The sequence below is a fragment of the Rissa tridactyla genome, chromosome 6 (genome assembly GCF_028500815.1).
Source record: "Rissa tridactyla isolate bRisTri1 chromosome 6, bRisTri1.patW.cur.20221130, whole genome shotgun sequence".
In the NCBI taxonomy this organism is placed as follows: Eukaryota; Metazoa; Chordata; class Aves; order Charadriiformes; family Laridae; genus Rissa; species Rissa tridactyla.
The window spans coordinates 18,083,235-18,111,061 of record NC_071471.1 but is presented as its reverse complement, the minus strand read 5'-3'; the positions used below and the strand labels follow the sequence as shown (position 1 = coordinate 18,111,061).

General features: G+C 46.4%; 2 protein-coding genes across 2 annotated transcripts; both read right to left on the bottom strand.

Annotated features, from left to right (window-relative positions):
• Window positions 1-1,808: 1,808 nt before the first annotated feature.
• Window positions 1,809-4,128, bottom strand: COPS9 (COP9 signalosome subunit 9). The gene is made up of 3 exons (XM_054207321.1): window positions 4,010-4,128; window positions 3,814-3,886; window positions 1,809-2,124 (listed from the first exon to the last, which is right to left on the bottom strand). The coding sequence occupies exons 1-3, from the start codon at window positions 4,070-4,072 to the stop codon at window positions 2,087-2,089; spliced, it is 174 nt and encodes a 57-aa protein (XP_054063296.1). The 5' UTR covers window positions 4,073-4,128; the 3' UTR covers window positions 1,809-2,086.
• A 384-nt stretch (window positions 4,129-4,512) lies between these two features.
• Window positions 4,513-7,913, bottom strand: OTOS (otospiralin). The gene is made up of 3 exons (XM_054206980.1): window positions 7,832-7,913; window positions 7,478-7,504; window positions 4,513-4,697 (listed from the first exon to the last, which is right to left on the bottom strand). The coding sequence occupies exons 1-3, from the start codon at window positions 7,881-7,883 to the stop codon at window positions 4,513-4,515; spliced, it is 264 nt and encodes an 87-aa protein (XP_054062955.1). The 5' UTR covers window positions 7,884-7,913.
• Between the last annotated feature and the right edge of the window lie 19,914 nt (window positions 7,914-27,827).

Genomic DNA, 27,827 nt, shown 5'->3' with positions numbered 1-27,827 from the left:
TAAGTTCCTTCCCTACAGACAGGCAATACCGTACCTCCCAGGTGCCACCAATACTATTTATGCTGCTTTTTAACATGAAACAGTGAGATTCTGGAAAGCTTCACAAAAAGGAGTTAGCTATACCTACCTTGAACGGGTAGCTATATCCCACCCAGGATTAGAACTCTTTTGACTTTCAGGCTGCGCTGGACCCATAAGCATTGCCTGCCCTCTAGCCAGTTTCATGAAGGCAGGTTCCATGTTTTGATCAAGCAAAATGACATTACAAAACCAGAGCTACTCACCTTCAAACCAATGATTCACTGAGGTTTTGAGCATCTCTAAAAAACAAAGGTGGAAGGGACTAGAACGCCATTCATACTGAAGAGCAACTAATCAAGATGGATTTTATTCATAGAACATACTCCTGCTGCTGTGATCAAACTTAAGGCAGGCAAACGAAAAACAAAGGAGAAGTCTGTATAAAACACAGACAAGGAATTATTCCAAAACCAAGGGTGACTAACTGGAGGAATCTAGGAATGAGCATAAGAAAGTACCTAAAAGAACAGAGGAGGCAAGGGTTACTTCTTAAATCTACTTCATCTTTTGCACCTGCCCAGAAGGCAGCCTCCACTTACTGGCAGCAGCTCATTTCTCAAAATCTAGCTTGGAGAAAGCTCAGCACCACAGCTAGAAACAGTCCAGACACAGTTGCTACCACTCAGCCGGGATGTTTACGTGAAACTCCTGTCTCTAAGCAAAGCGAGCACTGGAAAGAAAAAGGAGACTGCCTCAGCTAGACCATTGCTTCAGGGACACGTTGTAATATCAGACACTAAGCAGAGTAAATGCCAGAACGCTGATGTACCGTACGCTGCATGGTGAAACAGAGGATATTGAGAAATCCACAGGAACACAATAAAAAGACACCCAGTCCTACTGGTTTTATTGTGCTTACATTTTTAAGCTCAGGGGCCAGCATACTTACTGTTACATCAAAGATCTCCTTTAAAGCAAATCCAAGCAAACACGTGTGAAAAGTATGAGAGGAAAGGGTTTCATTACAGGTGAAACTTAATTAGCGTGGAGTCTTTAAAGAAACATCAGTCACAGTATTATTTTTGTGATCAATTTATGGAATACAGACTGCACTTAAGATTAGACAGGATTAAACTCTTGACTCTGAAATAATATACTAAAAACTCACCTGTTCCTTCTAAGATTGGTCACTTTGGTCACTGAACAGTGCAAAATCAAACATTTCTAAAAGTGTTCTGAAAAACTCTGTCAAAATCTGAATTAATATCTAACAGACAGATTCGTATACACTATACATATAAGTATGAATAATTACATTACCTGCCGCAGGAGAAAAGAATCCTAAAATGATTTTCTTTGTACAATTTCAAAAACTAAATCGGATTTTTAAATCCAAGCATTCTCATGGCCCAGGACCAGAACATTTCTCTGCTTAAAATATCAAGATAAAATTATTACTTTTTATTCCTGTGCTTCCTAGATTAAGAGTTAAGTATTGACGGTACCTGAGTATCTCTCTTGAAAGGGAAGACAACGGAGACTCTTAATGCAACTGGCAAATGACAGTCAGACTATTCAGAAAAACCAACCACCTCAGCCCTAAATAATCCTCTATTGTCAGATAAACAAAACTTTTCTAGGCAGCAATAAGCCCTGCCACGTATCTTAGTATAATACCAAAAAGTAACAGTGAATGATTTAATAAAAATAAATAAATCAATCAATCATTCTCTAAGGGAGCTCAGAACACAGCAATATCTACTCTGAAAGTACATCCCAGAGAAAGGTTCTGCTTTTTTTTAGCATTTTATTGAATGAGCACATCAGCAAACAAAGTTTTAAGAAAAATCTACGCAGACCTTCCTAGAAGTAACAGTCCACAATTCCCTCCTTAGTTACCTTTAACCATCTGGTTTTCATACTCCCCAAGCAGCTTACTCAGTTCCACCCCCCTGGCCCCCCCGCCGTGATTTTCCTGTTTTCATCATTTTAATAAATAATGGACACCACAGGCGATGCTAGAGAAAAATCCACATCTCAGCACTGCATGGCTGGACAACTAAGTTCACTGGATGTCATCATCATCAAAGAGATCTTCAAAATCTAGTCAAAAAAATAAGAGAAGGTAAAATTAACCTTAAAAGTTTTAACTGTTACAGATGCATATACTCCACAAATACAGTTTTCCATTACTTGGATTAAAGACAAAAATAAAGCTGAATTAAGCGAATGAGTCATTCCACCATCAGTTACTAGAAATGTAACATCAGGGTGGGAAGAGCCAGAGCAGAAAGGAAGCCGGACCCAAGTATACATTCTCTATCATACACAAATTAAACTGCTTCACTTGTACAATACAAGCTTTGCAATTAAATTCATGAAAGCAAAGCAGAACTTCAAAGAGGAGGTTTTATAAATGCATTATGTAGCCATCACAGTCAGAGTGGATCAACCGTGATTCTCAGACTCCAGAATTAAACACGTACTAGCTTTTTGCACACAGCATGTCTCAGATGCAGACACTCCTGCAGAGCTCTGGCTTTAGGTCATAGTAACCCGGCACACGCTTATAAATCTTGCAGGTTAACATTCACATTTGTGATTTACTGCTAAAAATCCCTTCCTTAAAAAATATTTCATTGCTGTGAAGGTGCTAATAACATTTCTCTCAGAAAACTCATCTCACACAGACTAGTGAGATGTGGTCTTCTAATCACAGCAGTTCTAGTCATCTTTGGGATGGGAAGTACTCTTAACTACTTGGCTTTGTATCTTCTTTGTATATTGAGCACAAACTACTACGTCTTTATTCTGACACAAGGAAAGTACAGGTGCCATACAATAAACTGATGATTAATCCTCATTTAGAAGAGTCCTAAACTACCACTGAATGTAATACCACAACCTGATGGTAGAACTTAATGGAAATACTTACTCCTAAATATCCTGGCTCCAACAAAGAGCCTGGTCCCTCACAACTGTTGAAGCGTATATCAAAGCTGAACTTCCTTTTTCTCCTGAATTCTAAATCTTATGCAACATGTGAAACCTACTTTGTTTCAGAATTAATACCAGCTTGTGACATCAACACCACCCCAGTAACCAGATTTAATAACCCATCTGAAATTCGCTGTTGAAATGCCTAAACACACTTCTTAAGAAACAGAAAAAACCCACCAAATGTAACGTGATGTACATTCCACCCCTAAGTGGCCAGATACATAGATGTTCCCCTCTCTAAAAGCAGCCATATATATACTTGTATGCATACAGTTGGCTTTCAAATGCAGAAAGCATATAAAACCCAAAGTTTTATTACGCTTTGGATAACATGCATGCATACCTCAAGAGATTAAAGAATTATCTATAAAAAGTAGTAGCGCCCAGAGACAATTTGTAAAGTTTTGTCCACGTTTTCGTATGTATTTGCAGTGTTTAATATAAGCTATTTGTTACGCAAACAAGTCCAAGGCATTTTTCCTTGTAGCGATTAACACGCTAAAGTGCCTAAAACCTTCAGGGGGGGAAACACAGTCACTGCATCACTCCCACCTGCATCGTTTAACACCGAAGCGCTCTTATGATAGCGCTCACTAGCAGTGAGGTTAGTGAGAACTTTAACGACTACCAGGCACTAGAGGCATAAGATTAGAGAAAAAACAGGCGAGGTTTATTTTGATAACCTTCAGTTTCTGTAGCTGCTACCTGGCAGGCCCAAGGCGTTACCAACCCCGCCAGGGGGACGGTGATCCCCTTGCCCTCCCCCCACCCCCTAAACGCGGCGGCCCTTACCGTTAAAGAAGTCGGCGTGCACCGCTTTCTCGTTGGCGGCCAGGTCCATCAGCAGCCCCGTGCTTCCCCCTGCCTGGGAAAGCAGGCGCTCAGCGCCTCCGGGCGGCACGGCCGTGCAGCACAGCACAGCGCCGCCGCCACCCAACACCCCGGCCACCCCCAGCGCGGCAGAAAGGTCCCCCAACATCCCCCTCACCTCATCGAGATCCACGTAAGGGCCGGCTCCCTCAGGAAACATCTCGTCCACCGCCGGCTTCATGGCGGCGCCCTCCCCTCTTCCCCTCCGCGGGGACTACTTCCGGTTTGAGGGCGGGCGGCGGCGGCCGCTCTGCGCGCTTGGCGGAGTCTCCTCTCACTGGTCGTCCTGGGAGAGGGCCCCCCCCCCCGTCGCCATGGCAACGGCGGGGCCGGGCTCCAGGCCTGAGGGGAGGAAAATGGCGTCTAGCTCGCCCAGAGGCAGCTGTATGCACAGAGATCGGGTTCCTAGGAGCGTTAATGCGTAAAAAAAAACTCCCCAAAGGTCGCAACAGAATCAAGGAGTTTATTGATTTCCTGCCAAAGCGACTAATTTTTCCACACAAAGGCTACCTTAAAGCATGAGGCAGCCCGCATGACTGCTGTAAGTGTGTGAGGGGCCAGTTTGGGTGCGTTCGGTGGCAGCCGTGTGTTTGATTAAACCTCTCGGCACCAGCAAAGCTATTAGTGCTCGTGGTTGGGCACGTGATAGCCAAGGTGACTCCCAAAAGGGAACTGGGCAAAGAAGGCCTTGGCCATTTCTTCGATCCGGTTGTAGGCTCCCAGGGTCCGGAAATATTCCACGTAGGACCAGAAATCATTGGATGAGAAGGGCCAGTATGGCAAGGCTGCAGATCCCTGGTAGAGATCTAAAATTAAAAAAAAAAAAAAAAAAAAAAAACAAAAAAAAAACAAAAAACCAAATAAATGCAGATCACTAGAATATGAAGAATTTTTGTTGAAAGCTTGGGCCTGGGAGCTATCATTATTTGGGGTCCTATGGGACACCTTTCGGGGGGCTTGTGGTCTCCTCTGGAAGGAGAGCCCATGTGCCCTGGCACACGGCAGAAGATGGCTGTTCCCCTGATGGAGCCAGTGGCCTCTGCTCCCCCTGCACCAGGAATGATGGAATGGGACAAGACGGAGAGCAGGAATCGTAGAATTGTTAGGGTTGGAAGGGCCCTTAAAGATCCTCTAGTTCCAACCCCCCTGCCCTGGGCAGGGACACCTCCCAGTAGACCAGGCTGCTCAAAGCCCCGTCCAGCCTGGCCTTGAACACCTCCAGGGATGGGGCAGCCACAGCTTCTCTGGGCAACCTGGGCCAGTGTCTTACCACCCTCACAGGATAGAATTTCTTCCTGATACCTAATCTAAATCTCCTCTCTTTCAGTTTGAAGCCATTACCCCTAGTTCTATCACTACATGCCTTTGTGAAAAGTCCCTCCCCAGCTTTCTTGTAGGTCCCCTTTAGATACTGGAAGGCCACTATAAGGTCTCCCCAGAGCCTTCTCTTCTCCAGGCTGAACAACCCCGGCTCTCTCAGCCTGTCCTCATAGCAGAGGTGCTCCAGCCTCTGATCATCTTCATGGCCCTCCTCTGGACCCACTCCAACAGGTCCACGTCCTTCTTGTGCTGAGGACTTCAAAGCTGTACTCCAGGGTGGGCTCTTACCAGAGCAGAGGGACACCAGGGACACCATTGGTATTTGGGACAGTTCAAGAATTCCCTGGGCTGCTTTGATTTCTAGAAGGCAGATGGGTATTTAAAAGCAAGGAGTGATTGCAATTGAAAGCCGAGTTTCCCCATTCCTCCTCCGCACCGTTTCCTCTGCCCAAGATGAAAATATAAGGAATAAGGTGCCATCATCTGCTCTGTGCCCCTGCAGCTGCCTGCTCTGCCAGGGAAAAGAGCTGGGCAGTTGGTCCCCCACCACCCCAGCACAAAGGCAGCCTGGCCCCCTACAGCGGAAGCTGGGGCTGCCGCACCCTGGGCTCCCAGCGACTGAGTTCCTGCTGCCCCGGCATTGCCTGGGACCCCAGAGTCGTGCCTCTTCTCAGGGGGCTGTAGGAAACAGGCTAAGGAAACGGAGAGGAAAGGCATTGCCACTTGGAAGACAGCTGCGTTTGTGCCTGCTCTAGGAATATTTGGGAAAACTTGAGATACTCATTGAAACAAGATTTCCAGTTCAGCAGGAAAACAAAAGCAATTCTGGAAATGCAGGGGCTACCACCTTTGGGCCCAAATCTGGGCAAGCACAGAAGCATATGTCAGATGTAAACACTTGCTGAGACCACATAGTTACAAATGTCTTTCTGTGCAGCAAAGCTAAACCCAGCATTATGATTTCATTTAAAGGCCATTTAAATAAATGGGAGCCATTCCACTCACCAGGCTCAGCTTGGGACCAGGGTCTTCAGTGGGAATTAAGAGCCTTCAACAATCCTATTGTCAGACCTTAGTTTTACAGAGTAAAGTTTGCAGCGCACGGGCACAGATGGCGTATAACAAATCAAATGAAGCAGGCAAATGCTGTCTGCAGAGGAGAATTCTCTGTTTATACCAGCTGACCTTGGATTCACTCTGCAGTCTGCTGCTTGGCCCAGTGTGAAAGAAAACCATAATTGTTGGTAATGAGAGCAGCAGGATACTGCCCGAGCAAGCTTTTATTTTTAGATTGACGCACGCTGTCTTGACTGTCTAAGAGGTTGCCGCAGAAATATTTGCTCTGCACAAATATACAGTAGTGCCCTTAAACTTATGAAAAAAGATGATGCATTCAAATGATTTTAGAGACATAAGGAAATATAATGGAGCATAGGAAAAAATGTTTTGAATTAAAAGTAATCATGCTAGCCCTTATTCTGTAAATAAACTTCTACTTTCCATATTTGTTATAATATTCTCCCTGCATATTTGTTCTGTGCACTCAGGATGTTGCTGGGCGTCCTGCTGGTTCTACCAACCGAGGTGTACACCAGCAACAGCAGCACCTTGTTATTGCAGATACGTCTGTGCAACTTTGTTTTCAGAAAGAATTCTATCTGAGAACACCAAAGAGAGCTCTAATATGATCATCAGTAAGCCAGTGTAAACATCATTAGGATGCTGAAGGTTTTTTTAATCAAAGGCAAACACTAATCCAGCGGGCTAATCACGCACAGTGACACGAACCGCAGGGTAGCTGTGCTAAGGGATTTATTCCAACATTTCTTTAATCGCATTTGTGGCAATTTGTAAATTTTAAGCTTTTTGTTGTGGAAGTCAGTATTTCTTGCCAATAACAAGACACACGTGTAGTATCACTGTTCAGGACAAAATTCTCAGATGTCTAATATGGCTGTAAGTCTGGTGCTTTCCAGTTACGATTTTGTACAACAGAACCGGTGACTTGACCCCTTTTTGTTTTAAGACTGCAAGTATATTAGTTCTATTATTAGACATTAATATGTCAGCCTTTAATAAATTTTAAAGACACTTTTAAAAATCCACTCTTTTTTCTCCACCAGAACTAGGTGAAAGCACTTCCACAGCCCACTGAGGTTAGTAAGTGTTCTGGCCAAAATCGCTGCTGGGGTTCAGGTCTGGGAGTTACAAATGACTCTTCTGATTGTTAGTGATACAAAGGAAAGAAAAAAACATTAAGAATTACCATCTCCATCCTGGATTGATCGGGCATCTGTAGATAAAGAGGAAACTCATCAGTACCAGCTCCTGCACAGAAGGACTTTCTGTTAATAAAAGGTGTGCTGTGTAGCCAGAAGCTGACAAGTTCTTTAATGCACACGCAGGACCAAATTATTCTTGTTTCTTGAGCAGCTGAATAAGGAATCCCCCGTTTGCAGTCACTTAGTGCTACAAGCCAAATACTCTTAACTAACAGCCAGAGCAGTTGTCATTAATACGTGAGCCCTATCTGATACTAAATACAAGATACTGTATTAGTAACAAAATATTTCTGGCTGCTTGAAAAAATAAGTGAGAATAAATTCAGCAGTAATCTTACCTGTTCGGATGTTCATCAGCATACAGAAGAATAGTAAGCCAATAAATGTCATCTTTTCTGCAAGATACTGCTCGTGTTTCTGAAAAATAATCTGTACAGCTGGGGATTATTACAAGAGATTAATAATTATGCAAAGTCTATTATTTCTTCTCTTATTAGATGAATATGTTGCAAAACAGAGTCTAGTTATTAATTTAGGCATAATAAGATCCAATTACATTTCCTTACAGTTTCTGGACTGCAACACAGTATTAAAAGAACCAGAGTCCTGAAGTGTGTACTGATATTTTAGTTTTAGGTGGCATAAATCCAAAAGGCTCCTCTGAACTGACGTCAAATTAAATGTCTTTGGAAATGTTTTATTTTGTGGTTAATTTAATTTCACTTTATAAATTACCTCTCTCTCTCCCCTTTTCTTCGTCTTGCAGTAGTGAGTGTCTGTAGCTCCAAGTCAGCTACAAAAGTCCAAAAGGATTTCTTTTGCTGTAAAATAGCAGCACTGTTTAAGGAAGGGTGGGGGGAAAAGGAGATAAACGTCACTGAACTACTGCACCAATCTGATTTTGTTGCCTTCACATAGAGGTTTTTCAATGGCTCACATTTGCATTATATTTCAGTACCATCCATGGGTGAGACAGTGGGGAGTATCAGAGAGGGAATAGGAACTTTGGCAACAACGGTTCTGTATTTTGAAGACAGAGGGAGAAAATCCAGAAGCAAATTCAGCGATTATTACCTCTGCTGCCCTCCTGATTTTCTTTTTTTCCACCCCTTCAGAAAAATGAACGTTAAGAAATGTTATTTGAGCAAACTGCTGAGAGGATATTGAGTTCCCTCTCCAGCTGAGTCACAAAACCCACCAAGACTTGACACTAATTTATGTTCCTACTTGGGATCCTTAAAATCTAGATATTAAAGTGTACACAGGCACTGAGTGCCCACTGAAATCAATTGGCTTACATTAAGCAAAGAAGTAGGTCCCCAATGAGCTCAGCCATGGTGATGGTGCAGGTCCTGCAGCCTTCAAAGGGGGTCGATAAGGTGCATTGAAGTGCACTGTCACATCACGCTGATTTCCTGGAAAGATTCCTCTCCCAATGCCAAGCAGGTGCTCCAATCTGTGCGGGTTGCCGAATGGATCCAGCACTTTGAGAAGCCTGGAAGGGAGACACGACTTGGAGAATATTCAATCGACGTGTACATCTTGATTGCTTTTCTTTTAGCACAGAACTCCTGATGGCAGCAGGGGTGGTCGGGGACTAAGGTGGAGCGGAAAGAGCTCTGCGGCTCATGGGGCGATGTGCGGATCTCCATGCTCCTAGAAGACGTGGCCGTTCAGGTCGTGTTGCCAAACCTGGCAGCTGTTTCCAGGTGGCTCCGCTCTGGAAAGGAGCTACTGAAATGCCAGTGCAGAGCTCACTGCTCACATTCATGCTCCAATGATCTGGTCGTACGGTGGCTGATCTGGTCTGCTCCCTCTTGGCTGGGAGTTTTCGGTTGCCTTTATGGTCTACAAAATCATCTCTCTATCTCGATTCTAAACACCTGCATTTCCCCACTGCGCTTGTGGGTCCTGGCATCGGTGCCTTTGCTCTACCACATCCGCTTGCCTGCCACAGGAGTATCACACAGTGAAAGGCTGCGCTCACGCAGAGTCCTGGCACGGAGAGACCCAAGAGAGTGGCCTTGCAGGAGGCCCCAGCTTTGCTGGAGTGTATTCCTATCTACACGGAGAGTTAGATAGTCCTGCCAAGAATTAATTAAAGATGTTCTGAGCAAGGGGAAAAAACACAAGAGCGCTTTGTAGCACACCGAGCTGGGCCAACTCCTGTGGAGGCTGAAAAGAAAAATATTATGAAAGCAGAACCTATTCCATCTTTGAAAGCCTTTAAACCCCTGCTTAATATTTCCTAGGCCTGCAGGAGGGGTCCTGCATCAGCCACGCGCTGCTGGCGCCTCTGCCCCGCTCACCGGGGCTACGGCAGGTGCCGGTGGGAGAAGGCCCTTCCCTTGCTCGGTGGAGTCCTTGGCTGCAGCCATGCATGTGGTCCACCCACCACACGGCCAGCAAAGCCAAACAGCACTTTCCCTTTCACCGCCCAATCTACATATCCTATTCAAACAGACCATGAGAAGCACTGACATATGCTAATAAACACACAAAACAGTCATTAGCTGTAATTAGATAATTAGCATAAAGCTACTTCTCTGCACATCCACCAGGACCTTTTTGTTTTGGCAGTCGATAAGAGAGGGCTAGCTCAAGTGGGAGGTGAGATAACATGTTTTGGGTGATGACAAAGGAAAACAACGATGTTCCTGACACAGCCACATCCCACAGCTCTCCCCACCAGGAATTAGCAGTGCTGCAGGAGGATGACAAAGTCACAGAGGTTATCAGGTTCAGGGTCACTCAGGTCACAGTGGGGTCTGCTAAAATGCTGCATGATCTTAGGAGGATGCAAGTAATTGTTGAGGCTCGCGCCAACATACGCCTTTACACCTCCCTCCTCGACACTTTCTTGTTCTGTCTTTTGAAGCTCGGAGTTACCCACTTCCAGGGCTGGGAGGATCACAGGTCTGACAGCGCGACAGGCTTCTAACAATGACAAGCTTTCAGTTTAACCCATATCAAAGTTTTCCATTTGCTAAAGCACCGATTGGAGATGGAAATAAATTCACAGGATTTCCATGCTAAAGGAGGCCTAGGAAATTATAAAAGAAGGATGAGAATTAACATTTAAAAGAGTTGTATCAGGGGATACAGCCAAGAGATACAGTTGTTTTAAATGTTAATTTTAATCCCTTTTCTACCGAGGCTTCTGTTGCTGTACACGACTGCTTCCCCCCACTGCGTCTGTCTGGTTTAAACTCAGCATTGGACCGTGGAAGAACTGATGAGTTGGATCTGGCATCATAACCCAGAAGCTGCTAGAACAGGAGAGCACTACCCCAGTCACTCAAAGGACTGTGCATGATGGGTTCAGAGTGCCAAAGAGAGCATCGCGTCTTCTGGAACCAACCAGAAAGCACACTGTGCTCTGACTTGCAGCATTCGTAACACACTGCAAGCACGTTCATTCCATCTCCTCCTTTCTTTTTGCCCTAGGACCCCTTTCCTTTTTTCAGGCCCCACGCAGAAGGCAATTGAAGTCACAACACTGGATGCCCAGCGCAAGTGCTGGTATGGGTCAGTTGGCGGAGCCCTCCACTAATAGTTGCTGCCCTGTAGGCTTCTTCACTGCTGAGCAGTAATTAGAGATGCCAGGGTGCCCGCAAATGCAAATTCAGCTCAGCAGCAGCAACGTTTCAGTAGATACTACAGCACTTAACAGGGCAGCTGCTGAAAGAGTCCAGTATTTTAATTTCTTCTATTTTGGAAAGAAAGTCACTGTTTTAATCTTTTTCAGAAAGGCTCATTAGTTCAAAACACTGTTATGTTTGCTGGCAGCAAGTTTTTCAGGTACCTTATCCCAAAGTTTGCATGAAGCCTTTTAGTGAAGGCCACTGACTCATAAAAGCCTTGCTACATTATAGAAGGGGCTGATGGCAATGAGCTTATTCCACCACCTGTCCCAGGAGGCTCCAATCAATATGTACTTTCTGTAGATGGCTCTCAAAGCCAGAAAATCCCACATGCATCAGTCAGCTCCGTCAGAGACAGAAATCAGTCGTGGCATTGAGGACATTCCCTTGGGAACAGGGGAATGCAGTTTGGGCAGCACAGTTGTTTGTGTGACTTGCTCCCTGGTGGGGAACAGCCCCAGAGCTGCCAGCCCTGCAACCCTGCCTTCAGGTGGGCCCATTGCTAATGGGCTCTTCTACCCAGAGCCAACCTCTGTGGAGCAACTCAGCTCTCCTTCTTGATTAATTAGAAACAAAGGTAAAGGAATACAAAAAAAGAGTTTATGGATGCCTTTGTTTCCTCAATAGCTATATTAGACTGCTGTGACACACACACAAAGTTCTGTAATCCTCCAGGCACTGAAAAAACCCTGTACATTGTTCTAAAGAAACAGAATGTTTCCTATTTAATCAATAGGCAAAAGGACACACATGCAGAGCTCTGTAAGAACTTTTTTAAAACCTAAGTAGCACTTACAGCTGCATCTGAAGTGCTTTGCCCTTGGACTGAGCAGACAAAACCTTCTCTGTAGGGCTGCAACACTCTTGCACATCAAAAACAACCAACAGCACTGATATATAGACCATCCCTGCGAAACACAAGTGTTTGAGTATTTCCTCCAGCAATTTGGTCCAAATAGCATGGGTCAAAAGGAGATTCATGTGACTCGAATATGCTTTGTTCAGACAGGTGTGAATTGCCCTAGGTCTTTCAGGCATTCACAGCTTCATTTTCTTTGATCTCTGCTTCACTCTTTGTGAGTACAGAAGCTCCAAAATTTTCTGATGCTGTGCTGCCCAGGATAGCAAAGCCCCGGGTAGACAAGGAGGAATCAGGTGAGAACCTCACAGTATCAAGCAGCTGAATAACAAAACGGCCAAAGTAAATGTAAAATGAGGTACCTGGGTAAATATCTCCAACTTTAAAGACATCTGACCATTCCCACTCAGAAACTACATTTGGAGCTACACTAGATAATTCTAGTAAAATGTTGTTCAGTGCTCAGTCACAGGCAAAAAGGCAAATCAAATAGGAAGAAAGGAAAAAGACCACAAGGCATCACTATGCCATTGTGCCACAGTTGCTCCCATTTAGGATCTTGCATGCATTTTTTGTTTCACCATCACAGATGGACACCATAGAACAACAAAGGACACAAAGAAAGGGTTGAGCAGAGTTCACTGTCAAGGACCCGCTAAAGCAGAATGGGACTCTTCAGGCCAGCAAAGGGATGAAGAGACCTTGATTTCTACCAAGAAACAAATTAGTCTGGCAGTGGCTTGTTCAAAAGGTAGTGGGTTTTGACAGAGTTAAGGTATGGCATATGTTATTGTAATGTACTGTCCACTACACAGCGTCCTGGCTGAGGGTGTCTGAGCCTGGCCTGGGAGCAGAGCATGACCAAGCAGCACTGCTCTTTTGCACTGTGTCTTGTCCTCCTCAGGCATCTTCTGCTGCTGGGCCAGGCAAGCTCCCAGGCTGACCCTGCTACAGTCTGTTTTGCTGAAATATTGCATATTTTCAGTTCTTGTGAGCAGACATTTTTCCTGCCAGCAAGTGGCTCAATCAGCCTGATTATAGTAGTCCCTGGAGGCAACTGAAGGTAGACACAGCAGAAGGGATTTGGGTAGTTACAAAACAATTAGGAGAATAACTGTAGTGCAATTAGAGATAGCCAAGTTAAAATGAACCACTTTCACCTGTACTAGAGCTAACTGTCAAGGGGAAGGTCCGATTTACAAACCACAGGATTAAGAAGTAGCTCTACACTTGAATAAATCGGACTTGAGAGCAAACAAGAAAGTGCATCTGTCCACATTTATTTCAACTTATTTTAACTTCTATCTAAAGAAAAGCTCTATTTGTAGATGCAAATGAGTTCCCAGGTGCTCACAGAGAGCGGGCAGTGCTGCATGCAGCAGCAGGTAGCAAAACCAAAGCAAGGGAGCAGTTCCACTGGCAGCAGGAGTAGTGCAGGTTGGCTCCCTATGAGGTGCTCCTGCCAGGTATCCTGGTGCCTCTCCCCAGGAACACCCTGGTACCCTCAGCTCCTGCAAGGGCCTCTCTGCTCTCCCCCACTGGCCCTTTCCCTGCCAGGGCAGCACCACCAGCTCCAAGCACCAGGTTTGGCTTTCTCAGGGGTCCAGGCAAGGCTCATACAGCCCTCACACACACCTGCTCACCCATCAGGCAGCTGCTCCTGGGCAAGCAAAGAACAGCTACAGGCTGACTTCTCCCCTCCTACCACCAGTGGCACCAATAGGTTCTCCCACTCTCCATCTGCAAATTTTCCCATGAATTACAGGAACCTCACATCTAGGCTTCCACCAAAGTGGGTTAGAAATTGCTAATGGTTTCAGTCTAGTTATAAGCAAAACGGAGGATTAGACCCAACAAGTCCACTTGGTTGCCCGCATCTTGTTTCCTCAGGAGACGAGGCTGGCAGTGCCTGGTAGCACTACAGAAGGTGCATTGCAGTGTGGAGTGTTTGCTTCCAAGCAGTTCTGCTGCAGGGAGAATGAGAGGCAGCTTCTGGTAGTGGAGCATCCAGGACTTGTCCTCTCCCTTCCTGTACCTGCATTAGGCCCAAGTTCCTTTCCAGTGCATCTTTTTTTGATAAATTGGGCAGTTCTTTGCTTTAGCCACACTCAGACATATTCGGCACAGCCACAGATGAGTCTGAACTCAACAGGGAATCCAAACTGATCACTGAGCCCATTCACAGCTCTCAAGAGAGGATGTATTTTTCCCCAGTTTCCATTATGGTTAGATTTATCATAGCAATAACTTCCACCATCTTGAAATATACTCACAATAAATTGCTTCTCAGATTGATTGAATGCCCCAGCTACACTTAAGCCATCAGCAGCTGTTTATTGTCTTCATTTCACTTTTCATTTCTTTAAATGAAAGTGCATTAGATATTTTGTTACCAAACAACGTTAAGATTTTAGTAGGATGAACAGAAGCTTCTTTCCACCCAGGGTGTCTTCTTCCCTTTGATTCATGCTGCAAGGCTACTTCAATGCCACCAGAGTTATACCTGCCCACAAGCAGCTCTGCCTTATGGACAATAAAATTGATTAAACCAGATTGATGAAGAGATGGGCTTGATTACAAAAAAAATCCATCAAGGAAATCTGAGCCAGTTGCTAGTATATTTGATACCAGCAATCAATGAGACTGCATTACAGGCTGTATCCTTGGAGCAGCTGTCAGGTCAAAAGCCACATGTGAAGGGAGCAAGTGCTGCACAGTGGCCTGCCATGATGGCAGTGACCTGGCTACCCGGGAGCAGGGCATTAGCCCAGGGAGACCATCCAGCTATCAAGAGATGTTTCAGCTGCAAATGGGGATGTCTACGTTCAAAAGACTTCTACCAAGGAGGCAGCGTCTATGGAGTTCAATGTGTTGATCTGGACTGTCAGACCCAGGAGCGCAGTCACCCTGTGTGCCCACTGCTGGAGGTGCTGCTCAGCACTACAAGCAGCACCCACTTCTCACCTCCCCTCAGCCTTCCACCACATGCTGGAACGAGCTCCATTTGTAAAGGTTTAACAAGTGCATTAATGCACCAGGCAGGGACTGCCTGCCAGCACGGGAAGCAGTTGCACCAGGGAGGACAGTGCCCCTCCTGCTGCTCCAGGACAAGGCTCAGACACTGGTGTTCTCTGTGCTATTCTTGCTCCTGCAAGAGAGGGAAAGAAGTCTTCAGTGAAGGCTGCAGTAGGGTCAGGTGTTACCACAGCTTTGAACAGTCACACTGCCTGGTCATTGGGAGGAAAAATCCCCCAAGAACTGCAAGAGTCCCAGTTTGGCTCAGCTGCACATAGCCTCAACTTCCATGGGCCTGGCAGCACCATGGGTACCACACACACTGTCCTGCCCTTGCTGTAGCTTCATACCCGCTCTGCCATGGGGGAAGCTGGGCTATAACTCACCTCCAGGCACCATTATAGCTGGAGACTTGTACTCCACTGCGCATTGAGGAGTAAACCTGAAGGGCACAGGGGAAGAGCCACATCTGCAGTCAGGAACATGACCATCGGTTCTCTTTGCACACCCATGACTCAGCACAGCCCATCTACACCAGTCCTGTGGAAAGGATGAAACATGGCTCAGCCTCCCCAGCTGAGGAGCGAGAGGATTTGGGAACACTCTTCTCTCCTGTGTCCTATGTTCCCTCAAGGTTAGCAAAGCAGCCAAGGAAGGTCAGATGCCTGTCAAGAAAGAACCATTTTGTTTCTCCATCTTACACAGGTTTGCTGTTTTAAAAACCGAAGAGGTGAGGACTATCCATCACCATCCCAAGATGAAGCAACAGTTATCTTCTGCCCCCATTCTTCTGGGTAACAGTGATCAGTGCTAATGCTGTGGCTGGAGGGGAAGAACAAACCCGGCACAGCTGTAGGAGCTTGTAAGTTGTAGTGACACAGGTGGTTGCTGCCTTATACATTGGAGGCAGAGCTTAGCCTTACAGCTAGCCTATTTTAAGGCATTATTAATTCTGATCAGGCATTTAGCCTTCTAAGTTAATAGCCTTACCAAGTTGTACAAGCTACTTTGTAGAGAGGAGTTTAGAGGTTTAAGGTTCTGGTTTAGACTGATGTGCCAAACTAGGGAGGTTGAACAAGACTGAACCTCATACAAAAGGTGACCAAATAGAATAAATTAATCTTTAAAACAGCTTTGTTGGCCTTGACACCCTGAAATTCCTTGATACTTACAGTTAAACACAGGGAGAGCAGTTCTTGCCTGCAGCATTTATTGCTACGTAGTTCAGCATTTGATGATTGTGCCCTGTAGCCCATGTTTGACACATTGCTTTGCAGTCAGTTTGCATCCAGACTTGACCAACAGCCCAGACTATTACATGACCCAATATTCAGTTTAATGCTGCTTTTTGTCGGTATTGACTGAGTTGAGCCATATGCATCTGCAAGGCAGCTTTACCAGAGCGCCGGTACAGAACATCATTTCGTTCATGCGGAGCAGCACAATCTGCAAGAAGCAGGAAGAGCTGCAATTGCTGGCGATGTGTTTTCTGACGGGGACCTGTCGGGTTCCACGGGTGACTCTGGGACAGGACCAAGCCCGGGGCTGCTGTTGCAGGGCTCTGGCTCCCTCTGCCGTCCGCGGATCTCCGCTCTGCGGCACCACCAGCTCGGAAGCACAGGATTTCCTCACACTTCCAGGGATTCAGACTTTTCTTGGATTAGTCCTTTTGTTGGCGTGGCAGAACCTCACAAAATCAAGCCAGAGCTATTAAAAAACTAAAACTGGGATTTGTTTTTACAAGATGTTGACAAAAATCAAACTAAGTTTTACTCTAACCAAAAGCACTTTGAGACTCTGACAAACATGAACAATCCACAGGTTCAGAAAGTCGTTTGAGAGTTGATACTACACAACCAATTTAGGAATTCTTAAGGCTTATGGCCAATGACCCCAAATGCACAATCACTCACCTAATAAGGGAGGGCCCTTAACCTTGAGGGGTTTCCTCAGGCAGCATCCTGACCCAAGGGGAGAGTCCTCAACTGCTGACCCGCTGCTCTGAGGAGGACCAGCTCAAAATAGCTCTCTGGCAGGGCTCCAATTGTACCCTAGCCAAATCTGATCTGTGCTCATGTAGCCTCCACCATTGGCTGAGGAACTCAACTTCCTCACCTCTCGGCCAAAATGAGAACCTGCTGACCACCACCATGTGGGCATGACAAGAAGGTTGCTCAGGCCAGTCTTGGCCTTGCTCAGGTCTTTGTCGGTGCATCTGACACAGTTGGTCATGCACTTAATTTGAGTAGAGTCAGGGCAAAGCTTAAGCTACCTTCAGGAGATTAATAAAAAGCAGGACCAAAGTCACAATGGGATGACCCCGACTCAGAAGGGCAGAAGATATTACCTCAAGAGACTGTTCTTTTAGCATTGATATTGTTTGCTCGGCAGAAGGGGAATCCTCAAATATTTTTGGGGGGATGTGGGAGTACTGGGTCAATGCTCTATTTAAAGCACTAATTAAACAATAAAGCCAGTCCATACTTCTAGTTTGTCCAGTACACCTCAGTGTCACCATCACCATTAAGATGCTCAGTGATACAGGCAATGGTGGGAGGCACTACAGATTCAAGAGGTGGATTTAGGCAGTTCCCTTCTACAGGTTTGAGTCTCACATCTCTAAGTCCCTGAAAATTAACTTCTGTTTCTTCAACACCCAAAAGCTCCTATTTCCATCAAACAAGGGTAAAAATACTGCAGAAGGACTCACACCTTGGGTGGGATACTTCAGACAGATAAACACCAAGTCCAGGACCAGTCAGCGTGAATAAGGCTGGCAGAATCATGCCCAGTATTAATTGAAAGGAGCATTTAGCTCCCTGTTCCACCCCCCTCACCCTCACAGTAGAAACTCCATAGGGTATTCCGAATGCTGAATCGGACCAGATACATGAAAATAATCTGAAACAGCATAAAGGATAACCTCCATTGCAAGTTTCATCCCATGAAAAGAGCACTATGACCCCTTTGTCCTCTCTCCCCCACTCTCAGGCTCTAGAAGCCAAGCTCTGCAGCAGGGAGCACCCCCTCCCCAGGGGATGTCCCACTGCACACTCACACTCCCTTTTTGGCCCGAGGAGCAGAAATGCCACCAGAAGGGCATCACAGCTTTGACACTATTTGCAGGCACAAGCCCATAGCACATCACAGTCCAGGGCACACACCAGGGAGGCAGCTGTGGGGTGTCATGTGCACAGGAGGGAGCTGCACCCCAGCTCCCCCTTTCCTGGGCACCAGCACCACAGCACTGTACAGGAGCAGGACCATGAGTGCTGGGGGAGAGCAGTCATCACCACACTGCATGCACACAGCCCGGCAAACAGGGGATCACACAGACACCATGAATATTGTCCACAGCGCACCTCAGGATGGAGGTGCCTACTTAGGCAAAGGTGTCACTGGGAATACGTGGAAAGCTGAGGTTAAAGTGCCAGGGACAGGATAAAAATCAAGCCAAAAGCGATCAACGAAGCTCAGGTCCCAGAAGGTTTGGAGCAGGTACACCACCAAAACCATTTCAGCTCCACCTACACTCTCCCTCCTGCCTGGTTGGGGATCCCTTTCTGCATCCTCCTTCCATTGCCTAGGAATCTCTCTGCCCCATGCCCTGTGTGTTGGGTAAAGGCCCAGGAGACCTCATCAGCAAAAGCCAAGACAGAGAAGGTCCAAATATCCCCATTTTACTATATTCACCATCACTGAAGACACCCCCCCTCATTTCAGGGCTGACAGAACATCTTCCTTGTTGAGTCTTCTGCTGTTCGTGCAGTCGTGGAAGAGCTTCCTGTCACCCTTGAAAACCCTTGCCAGCTTGCAGATGAGATGGGCTTTGCCTTTCCCAACACCATCCCTACACACCCAGACAGGGTTTCCCTAGTCTATAATCCTCTGTTTTTCCCTGCAGCCTCCTCCTGCCTGCCACCTTTTTGCTGTCAAACTCAGACATGAGCTCTCTGCTCTGCCTAACCAAGCCTGTTTCCTGAGACACATTTTACCACGCATTTCAGCGGACTGCTTTTGCAATTGAAGGCAACATTGCAGTTTCTTCCTACCCAAAAAGAAACCAGGAGCTCCTTACATCTTCTCTGCAGACACCATTCACCTTTACAGCAACAAGAGGGCAGAAAACCCAATACTGCTTTCTCAAACCCCTTGCTCCCCCCAGCTGTGCGCCATCAGCCACTATAGGAAGGCAGCGCTGATCAGGGACTCACCTGAGCCCACTGGGGGTCATGGTCACACAGGCAAGATCCATGGAGCAGGCACAGGCATGGCTGAGAGAGCAGCAGCCCAACAGAGCTCAGACTAGGACTTGCAGCCCTGGGCTGAGCTTAAATGGGCTCCTGGACCCATGGGCCCAGGGTGGAGCCTCCAGGTGAAGCTGTTCAAGGCCTGTAGGGTCTATTAGTGCCCTCAGGGCCCCAACAACATGTTGATCTGTCAAAGGGAAAAGAAACAAACTGCTGTTTTTTTTCCAAAGGAGGCAATGGACAGGCTGGGAGAGGAAGGGTGAAGGTGCTGGCAAAGCCCCAGAGCATCCCTCGGTAAATTGCAGGTTCAGCTCCTGGCATTGCTAATGTCTTCCCATATAATCTTGGAAGATAATGGAGGTGCTTACACATCTATTGATATGTTCGATCTAAAATCATGCTTATATCTATCTTTAACTCCTTTAAAACATGATAAACTTTAGTCCCTTCTTGACTTGTGGCTCTTCTAGTGATTGTGGGATCTCAGGACAGGAGCAAGGACTGAGCACGCTGCCTGGAGGCTGAATCAAGGCAGTATCTCTTTGTGGCCCAAGCTTTCTGTGCCCGTGTTCCCTGCTGTAAGCTTTCCAAGGCAAATGCCTGTGAACTGCACTGGAAACGTTCTACTGTTTGGTGGAATGGTACCAAATACTGGCAGGCAGTGCTCTTCGCCCGGCCTGTGCCCTTCGCATTCGGCATCGCCCTTTGTGGGGGTCCCTCAGTGGCGCTGGACCAGGTCCCACGGCTGCAGGCACCTGGCAGATTGTCTCACCCAGCGCTAGAGCTGTGCAGCGTTTAGGGAGCGCCCCCAGAAGCCAGGCAGGCACTGTCAGATGTTGTTGGGAGAAAAGGGGAGGAGTTTTCCCTCACTTGCTGAATTCTTGCGAGCACTTTGATTTCCCTGGTCTGGGCGACACATGGTGCGGCAGCGCATCCCAAACCTCCCTTCCCAAGGACACCGTCTTCTCCCACTGTGGGCAAGGCAGCTGGTGCCCGAGTGCTCTGCTCTCTTTTTCTTTCAGTAAAGGATGAGCCCTGATAAAGGTGACTCCTGTACAAGCACATGCAAAGCACAGTGCTTTGAGTATTTACAGCATAGACGATTTATCGCTTCAGACTTAAGTATGTGTAAAGGCACCAACTCACATGGTCCAGATACAACTTCCCTCTGAGCAGGACTTTACCTGCACCGTGCTGTCACCTGCCTCTGCATGTCACTGTGCCCTCCCAGCAGCTCTTCGGTGGCCTGTCCTGCCCTGTGGTCCCCATCCACAACCTAAGCCCAGCCCTGGCCCTGACACAGGGGAGGGGGCATGCACTGACTCCTGTGCTCCCCCCAGCAGCACCCCAAAATGGGGACTGGTAAGAAGTGATGCTTGTTTTTGCAGGCTGGTCATGCTCCAGCTCCAGCAGAGAGAGGGTCTTTTGGGCAAAGAAAAGGGACAAGGGGAGCCCATTCCTCACTGTACTTCTTAATAAACGGAGGCACCTGTCAAGATCTCTGTCGGTTAGGCTTGTTTCCCAACTTCCAGCCCAAGGCATGGGTTCCTTTGTAAACCGTGTGCTTCCCCATCAGCATCTCCACTGCTTTCACCACTTCCAGCCTGGGGAAGGCTGACCAGCAGCAGGTATCGCACAAAAACCTCAACACAAACAGCACAACAAAACCACAAACCTCACTTTTTCAGCTTGGCCAACCCGCTACGTTAGTTTCTGACTCCCACTGAACAAGCTGCTAGAATATCCCATGCCTTTCATATAAAAAGTCCCCGCTCACTACGCAGCTTTCCCTTCGCTTCGCCGGGGGGCAAAGATCTTGCGTTTTCCTCTCCAGTCCCCAGCGTCCTTCCTCCCCTTGTTATTGAAAACGCGCGTACAGGAGATAAGAGAATGCCATCACCTCCTCATTGCCTGAGCCAGCACGATTCCTAATCCTTCTGAAGCTGCCGGGGAAGCTGGAGCCTGACACACATAATCCACTCCTGGCCTCACCAAAACACTGCAAAACACGATTGACTCTCCCCACCCCACACACCTCCCTCTCCCAGCCCTCCACTCAGCTAGAACCAGCAATGCTGCTCCGCAAACCACCCCCACTCCTCTGCCCCTGCCGTCGCCTCCTTAATGTGAGCCCACAAAAGCATCAGCGCTTTTCCCCTTCGCTTTGAGTTAAGCCCACCTCTCCCTCCCTTGTTCGTGTTTCCATGTGCTTCTTAATGCTTTTATCATCACGCTGGTGGGAAAACTCCCGTTTTCATCTGCATGAAACAGGAGGGCCCAGAAGTACAGATTGTAAAGTATATGACTATGTAAAAGTATTTTTCACTCTGTGTCTGTGTGTAAGCTTGTTTGCATGGTTATCTCTTCCCATCTGGAAAGGACACAGCTTTTATATCAGCTCTGAGGCTGATATTTTAAATATTTCTTATAAAAAAAAATAAAAAGAAGAAGCAAGCAAATCTACGGAGGCTCACAGGGTCCCATTTTAAGGTTTAGGCACAGCTCTGTACGTAAACATTTGCCTCTCTGATTCGGCGCTGCCTTTTTTCTGAAGACCCAAGGTGCTCTAGAGATATAAAGGGCTCAGCCTGCGAGGTGCTGCCTCCTTTGACCCTGCTCCAGCGCAGCGCTTACGCACGTGCTTAACTTTAAACACAGGCAGAGGGACTTGGAGACACTGGCAGGCCGGCTTGCACGCCTGGCGAGGAACACGCGCTTTGAGTGCTCTGCTGGGCTGGGGCCAGCGAGCCCAGTGCGTGCGAGGAGGGAGCCGTAATTAATTCAGGCTCACAATGCCCCTTTGAGGTACGTATTGCTGTTGAGAGCTGCTCAAAACGTGGAAATGCCATTCCGTGGGAAATTCTGTTATTTGACATTTTTGTTGCTAAGGGCAAAGAGAATGTGGGCTTTAAATAAAATAAAAGCCTTGTTGAAAGCTTTAACATAGAAATTATTTAAATGCGCTCTCCCTCCTTCCTGTTACCTGCTTTCTTCTCTTTGTCCTTAACAAAAGATTAAAAAGAAATAAAGGTGGTTGTTACAATGGGAATAAACCAGTGTAATGCAAAACCCTTGACCACCCCTAACCCTTCTGAAGCTGTAAGAGTAAACTAAGATTTTGTCAACGTGTCATCCCTTTCAGGCCCTGTGTTTACATCACAAGGAACTTAGAGCATGATTTATGGAAAATAAGGAGAAAAAAAGCTTGGAGTTTGTGGTGTTTACATTCAAAGATTTTATGTCCCCGGACAGACGGCCTTGCTAAGGGCAGGCGAGACCTTTCTGAAAGCACAAGAGTGTGTAAGGCGGGTGGCGGGGGGGGATAATGCCCAGGCTTACAGAGCCGGGGGGTGAGGAGGGCACGGCTGCCAGAACGGGGAGAGGATGCAACCCGCACGGCCGGGACTCGGAGTCTTCCCATTGCAGCGTGGCCATGAATCTCCATTTCTTCTGGAAACAGCACGGCAGTCGTCCAAAGCCAGGCAGAAAGTGTGCGGAGTGCTTAGCTTTAGGTGACAGGGCAACCAACAGCCATTTCTGACAACGCTGCAAAGAAAGTAAGTTAAATATATAGTCACGTGCCTTAATGACCAGGGATGGGAGAAGCTGGATGTTTTAATTAAGTATGTGCTATAACGTCTACTGAGTCATGGCTTCTGCCAGGATTTAAGCCAGAAACAACTGAAGTCTTTAGATTTCCACCGTCTTCACCCTGTGTGACATCAGGTAACTTATCCAGACAATTGGTTTTAAGCCTTCCAACAATTCCATTCACTTCAGCTGGATTGCTCCCCTGCGCCGGCTGCTTGCACTCAGCTGCACAAAGTTTCGGCTAGGGAGGCTGGTAAAGATGGCACTGAGAAGAAAAAAAAAACCCAAATTCAAATGAGACCGAGGAGAGCCAGGCTGTGTTTAGAGCTCTGTGACGGCATTCCTGGGTAACTACAGGCAATTCATGCTGTTGCTCTAAGGCATTAGGTCTGCATCGGTGTAAGTGCTGCAAGATGATGAGCATGGCAGAAGAGCCAGGAATTATTAATTAAGGCAAGGATGAAGCCAGCAGGAACCAAGGACGGGTGGGATGACTCTAGCTTTCATTCTGATGTGGAGGTATGGCAGGCTCAGCAGTCACTTCTAGTCTGCAGCAACCAGACGAGATTATTTTTAAGGTATTTTGGTATTGCTTTAGGTCAGGGGTTGATGATGAAACTGAGAGGAGTTTCTCTAAAGTTCAGCAAGGGCAAGGGAAAGCAAGCATGAACGTGATAAAAGGCCAGAGAAGGACTAAGCCCCTTGCTGGCTTCAAACATAAACGTGTCCTTATAAAAATAAGGCCATTTCCTTGTAACTGGAGTGTGCAGGAAGTTTGTTTTTATAAGTAGAAAATAGAACCTGTTCTTAATGAGGAACACTTGCTCATGGTCAAACATCTTGTCAACAATGATAATTCTTTCGAGCTCCTCCGCGCCTGTGACATCCCAAAAGAATTATCTTCTAAGAAATACGATCAAAAAGTCCATAAAACCCAAACAAGGAATTTACCGGACAAGATTCTGAGAGCAGGAAATTGGAAAAATGAAAGCACAGTTAAAAAGGAAACCTACCATAAACGCTGCTGAGCCATAGCAGCAAAGAGGGGTGCATTGATGCTGACATCAATTACTTAGGGAAGGCTGAGAAAGCCTTCACAACGGGAATACATATGCCTTTCATTATCTGGTTCAGCCATCGGAGAAGATTGAACACCCCTCTGATTGCTTGTGTCCTCCCGAGTCTGATGTGACCAAATTCGGGAAATGTGGAAAACCAGTCAGAATGTGCATCTGGCGTCAAAGGCAGAGAGGAACAGTCAGAGCTTCCGGGCACCTTTAGGACCTGTAGCTTTTAATCCTAAAAAGTTGCGTGCTGGAAGTTCAAAGAAGTACAAACAGGCACTTAAGGCAGACAAGGGGTGCAGGGCAGAGACCCCGCTCCGTGCTGTCACCCCCGCTCTCCTTGTGCCCCAGGGAATTATGCAGCCCTTTTGCTGTGCCACCTGAGCAAGCCACACGTGCGGGGCAGGGAGCGTTGGTAGCTTGCTGCCTGCACTCTCCGCATTAGTGACATAAATCACAGGGCATTTTCTAAGGGGTGTGATTTCATGGGCGCTGCCTATGGACCAGAAAAAGAGACCATTGTCATCACATGTGTGGGTGAAACTGGTAATGGGCAGAGTACTTTCAGAAATCATTGATATGATTTATTCTCATTATTCAGCATATTATTATGCTATTCTCATCGAAACCCCTGTTCAGATGTTAACTCTGCAAAAGACCTGCAGAAAACGGGTAAACTTTCGATGCCAAACAAGGGGCTGTGGGAAGGTCTCAAGTTTGCTGCCACCGTGTAACCAATTACGTGTGGGGACTGTGCGCTCAGGACTTTGCACCTTGTTATTTTTGTTACTACTTCCTATCTCATTCTCTGGAAGGACAGACAGAAAGCCTGATCACAGCGCAGTCAAAAGATTTGCCATTAACTCTGCTGAGGCTGGGATTTCATCTTCTGTATGGGTCCAGTGCTTAATTCCGTATGTGTGCAACCTGGCTAATGCTCCAAGGTACACTGTTATCAACAGAAGCACCACCAGTGCCATCGCTGTTCCCTGAAGTAATTTAAATTAACTCCATAATGCAATTCAGGGAGGGAAAAGTAATACAGGTTGAAAGTTGCAGCAACTTGATCCAGCTCAGCTACAAAAATGACAAATAGCCCCATCTGACTTGGAATTGCGTGAAAAGTGGGGTTCCTTGTGTATTACTGTGCAACAGCTTCACTATTATTTCATGAGCTAGCCGGCCACAATGTCAACGTAGATAAACAAATACGGGAAAATCGCTCTGACCACTTTTCAGAATCTTACACTGCGAAGCATTCCTGCATGGAAATATTAAGGGTGGGAAAACCTCAAAAGTCTCTGACCCTTATTTCCAAGATCTGGCATCTTGTGAGATTTAGTTACATCGTGAGAAATTTGAAACTTTGACAACTTGACTTCAAAAATATTTTTTTAATATACATCATTTTCCAGTTACTAAGTAAAATAGAGACAAGCCTCTTCTCCAAAGCACAGATTAGAATAAAAAAGCACCTCTCTGTAACCACAGGAAATTGTAGACCAAAATACTGCTTTGATTTAAATAGTAATAACTATAATATTAAAAGACAGAATAGGAGTTTCTATCTTTAGTCATCTCCTTGGATCTAGGATGGGGCTCATTCCTGCCAATGTATTTATACAGAACTTTGACTGAGTTCCCCTGTTTCGCCTAAATTGTTGCATTCTGCTTTTCTTTATATCTTTATGCTTTGTGTTCTTACTCAACTGCTTGGGGGTGTAAAACTATATATGTGTGTGTGTGTGTATATATATATATATATATATACACCCCGGAATACAAATCAAATCTTTTGCAGCTTTGATTCTGCTTAAACAAAAAAAAAATTGAAAACAACAGAAAGTTCTAGGTTTCATCAGCAATTGGAAATTTGCCCCAGACTTCACCCAATTTGGAGCACGTGTCCATGTGGTAGGACCCTCCCGGAAAGGAGACTTGTCTGGGCTGTAGCAGTGACACACTCTGTACGCTTCCCTTCTTCGGAAAGGCACTTTTTTTAAGGTGGCCTGTCATCATAGCAAGTAGCATTTGCCAATACTGTAGATCCCAATCTTGAGACACATTTTGAAAGCTGCTAAAATGTGCTGCATTTTCCACTGAAAATCCTAGCTGTGCCCTGCCTATGTGGGGCACTAGACCTGAAGGTAATAGCTATAGGAGAGCATTTCCCAGCGTCAGTTATGGTCTGATCTTAAGAAAGAAAAAAAAGAAAGAAAGGAAGAAGAGAAAGAAAGAAGGAGAGAAAGTAAGAGAAAAAGGAAGGGAGGAAGGGGAGGGAGGAAGGGGAGGGAGGAAGGAAGGAAGGAGAAGAAGGAAGGAAGGAAGGAAGATTTTTACACATTTCAAAAATGAATTCATAGAAATATTCACAATGAATAAGTCTTTGCAGAATTGAGACCATCTGGAGAGATGCCCTTCTGAGCATTTCTTCTGATCTGCTGAGGATTTTGGTGTGATAAGGAGCAGTAATTTAGAGACTCTTCCAGATGGCTTCAGGCTGTTCAGTGAAGAAGACAGATAGCATGTAAATATATAGCTATAGTCCTCTCCAGCCTCCAGATCTACTGAACACATCCAGGATAAGGTGGGGAGAAAAGTGGAAGCTCTACAGCAGCATAATGCTGAACAGCTGTGACCAGAGGCCGTAACTATCCAACCGTGTTGAGAAAATGGTCAGGTACTGTCTATCCCCGAAACTGTTCTCCTGCTCAGGAATATTTTGTAGATGACAATATTCAGGAGTAAATTGAGCCCATACGGGAGAATAGCAGTGCACATGCTTTTGTTGTTTCAGTCTGTATGTGCTTTGGGTACGAATGATCTTCCAATACCGCAGGAAAGGTCAGGTGGGGCAGGCGCTGTTTCATGTTGCTCCAGCACTATATGATGTGTTATCTTAATTATGTCATACCCAGCAATCCATGCAGGCAACGTGTTTTAAATACAAGCTGGAGGCATGAGGCTTGAGTTCCCTCTCACATACGTTGGCTCCATCCTAGCATTGCTTCATCATTTTCAGCGCAAATTCACACTGGTTTAGATCAGCAGCAATGAGATTGGACACCGATTATATTCGCCAGATGCGTATAGTCCCCTTTCTCCGAGATGCACGTCAGGCAAGCAGCTTTTCCCCCGAACCCCAGAAAATGCCCATTTTACAAAGCGATGCAATGTGGCCAAGGCATGCGCAGCCACAGGCACACAGCAGGGTGCCAGAGCAGACACCTGGGGTTTCCATTCCCCTTGAGGGAGGCAAACATGGGGATGGACAGGGGTTAAGCTTGCTGCTCTGCTGATGGCAAAGAGGAGTCATGCACAGCAAAGCCCCTTGCAAGCCGCTGCCTGTGATCGTGGACCCCAGGAAAGACCAGCATTTCCACCTTCTGCAGATATCCCCGTGTGTTTCTGCAGAGACACTTGTCCCCCCACACCTGCCAGGTATGCTGTGCTCTGAAGACACTTTTGAAGGGTGACGGCTTCGCCTTTCTGCTCACCTGCCTTTCCAGAATGTGGAGGGTGCCCAGGACATCCTTACTGGGCTCACCATGCCCAACACTTGCTCCTGTTGAACTCAAACCAGGGCTGAAATATTTTCCCCTTCCACTTTCAGGCAAAAAGTTCGCTGCGACCCAGTTTCCTGTCTGGGAAATGGGGATAAGAAGTGCTCTGTTCTTCAGCATGGACAGCAAATAGCCTTTGAAGCAGGAGCTGTGTCTTACAGTCTTTCTGGCTGCAATTGACATGACAGGGGTCAGGCCTTGGTTGTAATAATTCTCCCCAATCAAATTCAGAGGCTGGATGAGTGCAGTTAAAGAACTAAACTAGGATTTTGGCTCTGTTCACACAGCAAGAATATCAAGATGCCCTACAAGATTGTCTGAAACGTGTTAATTTTGCATAATCTCAAA